Raw genomic sequence first — 12,524 nt, 5'->3', positions numbered from 1 at the left:
GTGTGTCATCTCCCCTGTATATAGTATATACCTGTGTGTCATCTCCTCCTGTATTAGACCTCGTTCACACGTTATTTACTCAGTATTTTTACCTCAGTATTTGTAAGCTAAATTGGCAGCCTGATAAATCCCCAGCCAACAGGAAGCCCTCCCCCTGGCAGTATATATTAGCTCACACATACACATAATAGACAGGTCATGTGACTGACAGCTGCCGTATTTCCTATATGGTGCAATTGTTGTAGTTTGTCTGCTTATTAATCAGATTTTTATTTTTGAAGGATAATACCAGACTTGTGTGTGTTTTAGGGCAAGTTTCGTTTGTCAAGTTGTGTGTGTTGAGTTGCGTGTGGCGACATGCATGTAGCAACTTTTGTGAGATGAGTTTTGTGTGGCAACATGCGTGTAGCAACTTTTTGTGTGTCGAGTTACATGTGACAGGTTAGTGTAGCAAGTTGTGTGCAGCAAGTTTTGCGCATGGCGAGTTTTGCGCGTTGCGAGTATTATGTGTGGTGCCTTTTGAGTATGTGCAAGTTTCGTGTGAGGCAACTTTTGCATGTGTTGCAACTTTTGTGCATGTGGCAATTTTTCCGCGTGTGCAAGTTTTGCGTGTGGCGAGTTTTTCATGAGGAGAATTTTGCACTTGTGGCGAGTCTTGCAAGAGCCTAGTTTTTGCATGTGGCGAGTTCTGCGCGTGTTTTGAGTGGCGACTTTTGTGTTTCGACTTTTATGTGGCGAGGTTGGTGTATTTGTGGTGAAATGTGTGCTGAGGGTAATATGTGTTCAAGCACGTGGTAGTGTGTGGCGCATTTTGTGTGTGTTCATATCCCCGTGTGTGGTGAGTATCTCATGTCGGGGCCCCACCTTAGCAACTGTACGGTATATACTCTTTGGCGCCATCGCTCTCATTCTTTAAGTCCCCCTTGTTCACATCTGGCAGCTGTCAATTTGCCTCCTACACTTTTCCTTTCACTTTTTCCCCATTATGTAGATAGGGGCAAAATTGTTTGGTGAATTGGAAAGCGCGGGGTTAAAATTTCACCTCACAACGTAGCCTATGACGCTCTCGGGGTCCAGACGTGTGACTGTGCAAAATTTTGTTTCTGTAGCTGCGACGCTTCCAACACTTTTCCTTTCACTTTTTCCCCATTATGTAGATAGGGGCAAAATTGTTTGGTGAATTGGAACGCGCGGGGTTAAAATTTCACCTCACAACGAAGCCTATGACGCTCTCAGGGTCCCGACGTGTGACTGTGCAAAATTTTGTTGCTGTAGCTGCGACGCCTCCAACACTTTTCCTTTTACTTTTTTCCCCATTATGTAGATAGGGGCAAAATTGTTTGGTGAATTGGAACGCGCGGGGTTAAAATTTCGCCTCACAATATAGCCTATGACGCTCTCAGGGTCCAGACGTGTGACTGTGCAAAATTTTGTGGCTGTAGCTGCGACGGTGCAGATGCCAATCCCGGACATACACACATACACACACACATTCAGCTTTATATAGTAGATAAAACAGTATGTTGGCACCATATATAACACAAAGATCTTTCAGGCGGATAAATATCCCTGGGTCTCAAAATTGGCCCAATAAGGATCAAAGGACAAAGGAGCCATCTGGTACTTCAGGCCATCAGTATCTGATCAGTGGTGGTTGATCCTCGAAAATTAAACCTGCACAGAAAGCACTGCCTGCTGAACAATAAAGGAGACAGCGAAGGCAGACCCCCTACAGTTCTCATATTAATGGCCTTTTCTAAAGTAAGGTCATTGGCTTTGTTGTCCTGATGAGCTCCTTTTTATTTTTCTGCAATGAAACAGCTTGGTGCAAACCAGACCCTAGACCCTAAAATATTAGTGGAAACTTCTGTCTACTTATCTCTTAAAGAAACAAAAATACTGTTTATTCCATCTTCCTGGATTCTTGTTTCCTCCGGACGCTCCCTGGTTAATAGACCATAATAGCAATCTAGCACGAAAGGTAGAACGTAGAAGCGGAATGGTAAGGATGACACAGACATTTTTGTAAATGATCTCTGCCCTCACATTCTGGCCATGGTCCAAAAAAACTCAGTGCCCCATGAATAGCGCCTCTAAAAATAGGTGGGTCAGGTTGAGGATTTGGTAGGGCCCAGGATCCAGAGTTTGGGTATGAGGACTCTACCAACTATAATCTACCTCTAGACAGGGACATTATTTGGGTGGTCAGGGCTGAGGTCTGTACACAAATTAACTGAGTCTGGTATGAAAACTGTATAAAGGGGGATCAGACCTCTGGTCTGTACTAGGGTGCTACATGTCTTATGTCTACTGTCTGGAAGTCTCTATTATGGATTTCTTGTTTCTGGTATGTATTAAGGGGATCTTCGTTTTGCTTCTCTTTTAAGGAGGTTAAACTCTTGAAATCTGTACAAAGATAGTTCTTTTTTCTGGTCTCTATTTAGGGGGTCATTGTATAGGACTCTTTAAGGGGATTCTGGTTTGGGGTCCATAGTAAGAGTTATTTGCTCTGGTGATTTGTAAAAGGTTGGCCTTTTTAAATAGGGGATCTTGTCTGGACTCCTAATTGGGGTGGTTTGTAATCTGCATTAAAGGGATTTTGGTCAGCGATCTTCATTATGGTTTGATATGGTCTTCATTAGGGTACCAAGATTGGAAGTTATCCCCTATCCATAGGATATGTCAAAAGTACCTGATTGCTGGGGTCCGACAGGGCTTTGACCGGGTCTCAGGATCAGTGAATTTCCCAGGGGGTTGGACCCCCAGCAATCAGGAAGTTATCTCCTACCCCAAGGATAGGGAATGGTTTCCAATCTTGGTGAAAACCCTTCAAGGTGGATGTCATTTGAGGTCTCTATAATGCCCGATTTGGTCGGAGGTCTGTATTAAGAGGTTTGAAATGGTCTTCATTAAAGGGTACCAAGATTGGAAGTTATCCCCTATCCATAGGATATGTCAAAAGTACCTGATTGCTGGGGTCCGACTGCTGGGATTTCCACCAATCCTGAGAATAGTTCTCTGAAGGCCCAATGTCGGAATGGATCAGAGGTTGAGATTTTGTATCACCAGTCCATTCATTCTGAATGGGACTGTATAACACTTGACTATCTCCCAAGGACAATTGAGAGAAGGTTCACATGCTCAACCTTCCACTCCATTCAGACAGGGCTTTGACCGGGTCTCAGGATCAGTGAATGTCCCTGGGGGTTGGACCCCAGCAATCAGGAAGCTATCGCCTACCCCAAGGATAGGGAATTGTTTCAAATCTTGGTGAAACCCCTTCAAGGTGGATGTCATTTGAGGACCCTATAATGCCCGATTTGGTCGTAGGGCTGTATTGAGAGGGTTCTGGTTTGGAGCCTTCAATATTCTAGTCTGGGGTCTGTATTTTGTTAGGGTGGTCTGGATAAGGATCAAAATTAATTTCAAACACCAAAGGTTGGCGGGTTGCAATATAGATGAAAACTAATCAAATTTTCACAGTGTCACCAAAATGCCTTATTCTACACTCTTCTCAATAGTCCCTCTATACAGTTGTCTAGTATATAAGAGAGATGAGTAAATATGAGACAGATGAATGTTAAGTGGAAATACCTTTAAAAGGGGATCTCCCGGACGGAAGACCCCTGTTTTTAAAATTGCAGTCCCCATGAAGAAAAGCTGAACTTTCCAAAGACTGTCCTAGGGACTTCATAACTGTTTGCCACTCCACACACTTACTGAGGGGGCATCCATGGATCTTGGATTGGTCATCAAACCATTATAGGATTTGGATCTACATCTCCGACATTAATAAATCTTTATGAAATCTGCTTAGATCTTCTAATGCTGGATCTATATTACTCTCCGGTGATCAACTCAAAAAGAATAATCTAAAATATATCAGTGAGATCTTGTAATTCATCTCGGAGACTACCGTCTGATCCATCAGTGGATACACAAAGATCAGTGGGAAGGATTGGGAATGAAATATGCTCTCTCCAATCATAGTAACATACATAGTAACATAGTAACATAGTTAGTAAGGCCGAAAAAAGACATTTGTCCATCCAGTTCAGCCTATATTCCATCATAATAAATACCCAGATCTACGTCCTTCTACAGAACCTAATAATTGTATGATACAATATTGTTCTGCTCCAGGAAGACATCCAGGCCTCTCTTGAACCCCTCATATCACGATAGCACGGTCTACGCTCACGATGAGGTGAGTTGGGCTAAGACAAGTTTGGTTGGTTAAAAAAAAATCAATGGGAGCATTCATTGTGTGTGAATGAAAGGCGGCAATCAGAGACCTCATGTTTACTACCTCCCCCCACCATGCCCAATTTTTTTTTTCTTTTTTGGTCCTACCTTGGTAAATCAGTAAAGCAGAAACCAGTGCAAACAGAATCTGGCAAGTCTTCATGGCGAGATGGGCTGCAGAGGGTTAACTCCAAATGGTGAATATGGAGACAGCGAGGACTTTGGTGTAGGATGCCGAAAAGAAGACAGAAATGTAATGTCCCCAGAATGCCCCTCTTGTGATCTCCTCTGTTAGGGGGGACCCTCTTATCTACTCCAGGCTTAAATCCAGTTCTCTCTGTATGAGTGTATGACTCTGCAGTCTGTCCCAGTGCCAGCCCCCAATAGTGAGCTCAGTTGCAGGGGGTGGTATGGGGGAGGGCAGAGAATTATAGGAAATCACAAGGGTACTTTGTACAAGAAGTAACTTCCTGCACCCTATTGTGATCTCTTAGTATCTCTGCCCTATATGTCTCCAGCTCTGTCCTATGTCTCTCATCCTATATCCCAATATCTCTCATCTTATATCCCGATCTCTCTCCCTAAATCTGTCTCTCAGACCCTTCTTCTCCTTTGTATGTCTCGCACACATGCAGTTTTGCTTTTTAACCGAAGGGAGGTAGAGAAGTGATTGCAGGTGGGGGGATTTCCAGGTCAGAATAATTGGAATTCCCCAAATAATGCAAGCTCGTCATAGATTATTAATATACAGTCCTATAGGGCCTAAGAGAGTCGTCCGTTGATTGTTATGGAGGTTGATGTCAGTGGTTTCTTTTCACTTTTACCCCTGTCTAACTTACAGCACATGAGGCTTCTAATCAGACCCGAAGGTTTATACAGACCCTAAACAAGTACAGATCCTAAACAAGTACAGAACCTAAACAAGTACAGACCCTAAACAAGTACAGACCCTAAACAAGTACAGACCCTAAACAAGTACAGATCCTAAACAAGTACAGATCCTAAACAAGTACAGATCCTAAACAAGTATAGACTCTAAACAAGTACAGACCCTAAACAAGTACAGACACTAAAACAAGTACAGACCCTAAACAAGTACAGATCCTAAACAAGTATAGACTCTAAACAAGTACAGACCCTAAACAAGTACAGATCCTAAACAAGTACAGATCCTAAACAAGTATAGACTCTAAACAAGTACAGACCCTAAACAAGTACAGATCCTAAACAAGTACAGATCCTAAACAAGTATAGACTCTAAACAAGTACAGACCCTAAACAAGTACAGACACTAAAACAAGTACAGACCCTAAACAAGTACAGATCCTAAACAAGTATAGACTCTAAACAAGTACAGACCCTAAACAAGTACAGACACTAAAACAAGTACAGACCCTAAACAAGTGCAGATCCTAAACAAGTACAGACACTAAAACAAGTACAGACCCTAAACAAGTACAGACCTCAACCCTCTAAAATGAATACAAACTCTAAACACCTGAAAAAAAAACAGAATATAAAAAATACATACTGGGGAACTCCAAAAGTAATTATAGACCCCAGGCTACAGACTACCTGAATAAAAGCAGATTTCAGAAGTGATCCTCCTAAATAAATGCAGACATCAGAATCCCAAAAGTAATGCAGCCACCAGGCCATCTAAAAATAGTATATACAGACCCCAGAGCAGAGCCCCTAAATATATACAGACCCGAGAACAGAGCCCCTAAATATATACAGACCCCGGAACAGAGTCCCTACATATATGCAGACCCCAGAACAGAGATCCTAAATATATATCTACTCCAGAAGAACCCATAAATATATGCAGACTACAGAATAGAGTCCCTAAATATATACAGACTCCAGAACAGCACATCTATATATATATATATATATATATATATATATATACAGACCCCAGAATAGCCCCTAAATATATATAGATCCCAGAGAAGAGCCCCTAAATATGTACAGACCTCAGAACAGTAACCCTAAATATTTACACACCCCTGATCAGAGACCCTAAATATATACATACCCCTGAACAGAGACACTAAATATAGAGACCCTAAATATATATGGACCCCAGTACAGAGCTCTTAAATATATACAGACCCCAGAAGAACCCCTAAATATATGCAGGCTCTGGAATAGAGTTCCTAAATATATACAGACCCCAGAACAAAGCCCCTAAATATATACAGACCCCAGAACAAAGCCCCTAAATATATACAGACCCCCAGAACAGAGCCCCTAAATATACATAGACCGCAGAACAGAGACCCTAAGTCAGGTATGCACAACATTTATTTTTCAGTTTAATGGCCACATTGTCATAATGAACCAATCCCAAATGCGCAAAAAATGTAAAGGGGTACTTACATGAATACATCACCAGAACCAAGTTTTGCGCATTTGAGGAGGATTTGGAGAGTTTCTGCTCAGTTTCTGCAACAAAAACTCAATGTAAACATACCTTAAGTTATACTGAGTTTTTGGAGCAGAAAATGAGCAGAAGCTCTAAGTTTTGAGGATTTTTCAGCTTTAATATAGACATGAAGCACGTTATGGATTGCTACATGTATACAATACCAGAACCTGTCAGTACATGAATGCAGAGTCAGAACCACTATCGGTACATAAATGCAGCTCCAGAACTACTGTAGGTACATCAATCCAGCACCAGAACCATCCTCGGAACTTCAAAACAGTGCCAGGACCAGCCTTGGTACATGAATGTAGCACTAGAACCGCCATCAGTACACAAATGCAGCACCAGAACCACTGTCGGTACATGTATTCGGTACACGAATACAGAGCCAAAACCACTGTCAGTAGATGAATGCAGCACCAGAACCACTGTTGGTCCACGAATGCCATGCCAGAACCACTGTACATGAATGCAGTACCAAGCTTAGTACAGTGATCAAGTGCAGTGCTACGCGGTCAAAGTAAAAATTATGTAAGGCTAGTTTCACATTAGCGTTTTGAGGAGCTGCGGAGGGCTGCGGACTTCCTTCGTGAAGCCCCGCCCTCGGCCGCACCTCCGCCGCTAGCTCCGCCTACGTCTGCATGCGGCCTGCATGCGGCCTGTGTACCTATCTTTAACATTAGGTACGTAGGTCCTGTGGCTGTATGCGGATGCTTCCGCATGCGTCGTTTTGAAGATGCGGCGAAAAAAAGAAATTGCTACCAGCTGCGTCCTACGCTGGTCGCCGCATCGTCAAAGTGACGCATGCGGAAGCATCCGCATACAGCCACACGACCTGCATACCTAATGTTAAAGATACGTACGCAGGCCGCATGCAGAAGTAGGCGGAGCTAGCGGCAGAGGTGCGGCCGAGGGCAGGGCTTCACGGAGGAAGTCCGCAGCCCTCCGCAGCTCCTCAAAACGCTAATGTGAAACCGGCCTAAGATAGTCGCATATCTCTCTCTAAGGGACAATGTTCCCATATACCGTAAGTCTCTGCTGCCTTATCTCATGCTACATTGACACAGGATCTTTAGGCTATATTTTGTATATCTGATGAAGATAGGGGAAACCAAAATGTCATTCACAACTCGTTTGTACGCAGTTCACCGATTGAATAAACTGCATAATTTTTAGGTTGAGTGTTGGATTCTTTGTTGAAAATAATCAAAGGGGTGGGACCATATCTGCACCCCTGAAAACCTTGGGAGTGGGGTACTTCCTTCTGTAATGACACGGGGACAGTGTCACTGGGTTTAAGCCTGGGGGGCGTTAACAGGGGACCCACGCCAGAACACTGGGTGTGCGGAGACCAAGGAGCGCAGTGAGCATAGGACCTGAGCTTAGTCGGTCACGTGATCACAGGGGGCAGAGCCACACCACGCGAGGACGGGGAGCTGGCCGAGGGCACAGAATACAAAGGACAAAACAGATAACGTAGTCAGAGAGCAAAGCCAAGGGTCAGAAGCCAGACAGGAGCGAAATAACCAGAGGCAAGACAGACGAGTAAACAGAGACCAAGGGGTTTGAAAACCAGGAGGGATGAACCAGTACCGAGCAGAAAGACAGAGACAATAGTCAAAGGACAAACCGGGTCATACACAGCAACACTCGCACACGCAGAGGAACAGCGATTACGGATTAGTAACCTGGGTCAGCAACCTCTAACAGAGTAGACGGAAATATCACCGACACTGAGACCAGGAACTACCAGCATTAAATAGCCGCCCCAGAACCAAAGAGAGGCGGACAGACTTAACCTTGACCTGACCAGGACGGAGCCAGAACCACCCCGTCCTGAGTCATGATACCTTCATTTAACAATTGCAGTGTCAGGTCAGCCCCATAAACACTTGTATCGCATGAATCTACAATTCCATGTATGTCCTTAACAATGGTAAGGAGCTGCTTGGAGTTGTTGTTACCAGTCATCATCAGACTGCGGACCATACAGGAACCACAGTACTGATGAGACGTAGTCAGTATCACAAATAAACATTTACATCTAGGTATCTTATAGGTAACATCTTCTCTGATTGAAGTAGTTCTTATCCCTTTTGTCTCCGTGTAGTACAGGCGACATGATGAGATTTCACACCTAGAGCTCGTCTCCCCAGACTTCTTTTCCCGCTTTCTACAGCTCATGCCTATATGATACCTTTAAAAATAAAAGTATCAGTATACTGGCTTGTGGACGGTCTGCTCATTTAGCTGCTCCTCGAGGTAGACACAGGCACACATGTGGTTAAAGTCTCTGGGTGGTTTACTGCATCATAAATCAAAAACCCAAACTGGTAACAGAAAAACAGCTTGTCTGGCTCAAATGAAAGTAAACAGTTCATATACAGTTTGGCCCAGTTCCTCTAGGACAACATTTATAGGAGCTCTCACAGGAGCTAGCAGTCAGGAGGCTTCCTTTCCTCCACACACACTGACAGAGAAAAAAACTAGCTGGACATTTAACTCCCTCCAGTCATACCCTGGAGGTGGAGATATGGTGGGTAGAAGTCCCACCCATCTCCGACCTACCCACCATAAAAGCCATTCTCATATTTTAACTGGATTGTTCTCAGCACGTATCATGCTGGAGGACACATATGGCTTTCACATCACGCAGGAGAGCAACCTTTGTGACACATATCTTCCCTCATGTATGGCACCAGTGACCCTCTGCCAAAAGCCGGGGGCTTTGGCACCTTCGGACACCAAACTGGGAATTTGGGAGAGGGTATCTACGTTCCCGTGTAGCTTCCCAGACTTATATTCTATGTGGAACCTGAAATCCTACATGCCTAAGAACTATCTAGTCACCCTGGCATTATTACCCTGTTTCTCCCCTAACCATCTCAGAGGGGCATGATTGGACATGAATTTGAACTTCTGGCCTAGTAGATAATACCTCAATGTATCCATTGCCCATTTTATGGCTAGACGTTCTTTCTCCATAATTGTTAAATTTTTTCTTTCATGTGGAGAGCTTCCCGCTCAGATACAGGATGGGATGCTCTTCCCTATTTATTTCCTGAGACAGCACGGCTCCCAACCCGACTTCTGAGGCATCTGTCTGGATCATGAACTCCTTGCTGAAGTCTGGTGCGACCAGAACCAGATATTTACACAGAGCCTGCTTCAGCTCCTGGAACGCCATCTCTATGTCAGCAGTCCATTTAACTATGGTCGACTTGGTACCTTTAAGAAGATCCATCAATGGAACGGCGATTATAGCAAACGACTAGCCCAGTCAGGGATAAAGACCACAATGTCATAGAGGTTAGGCTGCTGCATTCTTCTTATGTGGAGCCAGGATCTGATCCATCGCCCTCTGGAAAGTGGCTGGGGCCCCTGCAGACCGATGGGCATCCTGGTGTATTGAAAACACCCATCAGGCGTCAAGAAGGCCATCTTCTCCTTGGCACTCAGAGACATGGGGATCTGCCAATAGCCTTTCGTCAGCTCCAGGATTGTAATGTACCTCGCGGGTCCAAGTCTCTCAATGAGTTCGTCCACATGAGGCATCGGGTAAGCATCAAAACTAGAGACTTCATTCAGCCTGCAGTAGTCGTTGCAAAACCGCCACTCACCGTCAGGCTTCGGCATGAGGATGATGGGACTCATCCCAAAGCAAAAGAGGGGAGAAGCCAGCGCTGCCTAAGGTTAAAACGCAATACATAAAGTGCAAATGCACATATTAATTTCTAACTGTATTTTCAAAATGAGACATTTAGCAAACAATTGATCAATTCTTTGAGCCACCCCGCCACTTCACGGCATTCTCATAATGGGGCAGTCCTACTCTACGTTTTTTATATTCGCTGTGCCATAAAGGCCTCCTAAATTAATTTAAAGCAAGACCACATTAAATGCAAGCTGTACCTGGAGCATTTCTGAATCACTCCCATGGCGCCAGAGGGGCAAACGAGGATAAAGGTTGACCATGTCCAGGCATAGACATTTCAGGTCCAACCTCCACACTGCTCAGCCAGCACCACAGATAAAGGGTGAGACAGGTTGAGACAGAGCTGTGTTGTGAATTCTGTGGCTGAATTCACTCCTGTGGTCACAAGTGGTACTGCAGCTTCTGAGCTTCCTCCCTCAGGTGTTCTGGTGAGCTCGTTAACTGCTTCATTACTTAACTCCGCCTGATGCTGCTATCCTTGCTCCTTGTCAATGTTTCAGTGTTGGATCTGAGCTTCTCCTGATTGTTCCTGTGACCTGCTGCTCTGTATAGCTAAGTGCTTTTTGCTTTTTTTGTTGCTTTTTTTCTGTCCAGCTTGTCTTTTGTTTTGCTGGAAGCTCTGAGACGCAAAGGGTGTACCGCCGTGCCGTTAGTTCGGCACGGTGGGTTTTTTTTGCCCCCTTTGCGTGGTTTTGCTTTAGGGTTTTTTGTAGACTGCAAAGTTCGCTTTACTGTCCTCGCTCTGTCCTAGAATATCGGGCCCCACTTTGCTGAATCTATTTCATCCCTACGTTTTGTCTTTTCATCTTACTCACAGTCATTATATGTGGGGGGCTGCCTTTTCCTTTGGGGAATTTCTCTGGGGCAAGTCAGGCCTATTTTTCTATCTTCAGGCTAGCTAGTTTCTTAGGCTGTGCCGAGTTGCCTAGGTAGTTGTTAGGCGCAATCCACAGCCGCTTTTAGTTGTGTTTAGGATAGGATCAGGTGTGCAGTCTACAGAGTTTCCACGTCTCAGAGCTCGTTCTTGTATTTTTGGGTATTTGTCAGATCACTGTGTGCGCTCTGATCGCTAAGCACACTGTGTTTCTGGATTGCCTTCATAACATCTGTCATTAGCAAACATAACAGTACAAGGAGCCTAACTAATGATTCTCAATAGAGGGAAAGAAAAAGTTCTGACATCATTTTTTTTTTTCTGCTCTGTGTTCACTTTTTTTTTTTTTCCCTAGACATTTGGGTGATTCTGGACACAGGTGTGGACATGGATATTCAGGGTCTGTGCTCTTCAATGGATAATCTCGTTATAAATGTACAAAAAATTCAAGATACTATTGATCAGAAATCTATGTTAGAACCAAGAATTCCTATTCCTGATTTGTTTTTTGGAGATAGAACTAAGTTTCTAAGTTTCAAAAATAATTGTAAGCTATTTCTGGCCTTGAAACCTCATTCTTCTGGTAATCCTATTCAACAGGTTTTGATTATTATTTCTTTTTTGCGCGGCGACCCTCAAGACTGGGCATTTTCTCTTGCGCCAGGAGACCCTGCATTGAGTAGTGTCGATGCGTTTTTCCTGGCGCTCGGATTGCTGTACGATGAGCCTAATTCAGTGGATCAGGCTGAGAAAAATTTGCTGGCTTTGTGCCAGGGTCAGGATGATATAGAAGTATATTGTCAGAAATTTAGGAAATGGTCAGTACTCACTCAGTGGAATGAATCTGCGCTGGCAGCTTTGTTCAGAAAGGGTCTCTCTGAGGCTCTTAAGGATGTCATGGTGGGATTTCCTATGCCTGCTGGTTTGAATGAGTCTTTGTCTTTGGCCATTCAGATCGGTCGACGCTTGCGCGAGCGTAAATCTGTGCACCATTTGGCGGTACTGCCTGAGGTTAAACCTGAGCCTATGCAGTGCGATAGGACTATGACTAGAGTTGAACGGCAGGAATACAGACGTCTGAATGGTCTGTGTTTCTACTGTGGTGATTCCACTCATGCTATTTCTGATTGTCCTAAGCGCACTAAGCGGTCCGCTAGGTCTGCCGTCATTGGTACTGTACAGTCCAAATTCCTTCTGTCCATTACCTTGATATGCTCTTTGTCGTCGTTTTCTGTCATGGCGTTTGTGGATTCGGG

The 12,524-nt window shown here is 44.2% G+C and overlaps 1 protein-coding gene across 1 annotated transcript in view; it reads right to left on the bottom strand.

The window, feature by feature from the left end:
- LOC138677168 (intercellular adhesion molecule 1-like) overlaps window positions 1-4,617 on the bottom strand; it is a 45,674-nt gene extending 41,057 nt beyond the window's left edge. Inside the window, exon 1 of the mRNA XM_069767081.1 lies at window positions 4,354-4,617. Within this exon, the coding sequence (XP_069623182.1) occupies window positions 4,354-4,408 (55 nt within the window). The 5' untranslated portion in view covers window positions 4,409-4,617. The remainder of the gene's footprint in view (window positions 1-4,353) is intronic.
- Between the last annotated feature and the right edge of the window lie 7,907 nt (window positions 4,618-12,524).

Source organism: Ranitomeya imitator, chromosome 4 (assembly GCF_032444005.1).
Source record: "Ranitomeya imitator isolate aRanImi1 chromosome 4, aRanImi1.pri, whole genome shotgun sequence".
Classification (NCBI taxonomy): Eukaryota; Metazoa; Chordata; class Amphibia; order Anura; family Dendrobatidae; genus Ranitomeya; species Ranitomeya imitator.
Note: the sequence above shows the minus strand (reverse complement) of the source record. Positions and strands in the feature narration are given on the sequence as shown.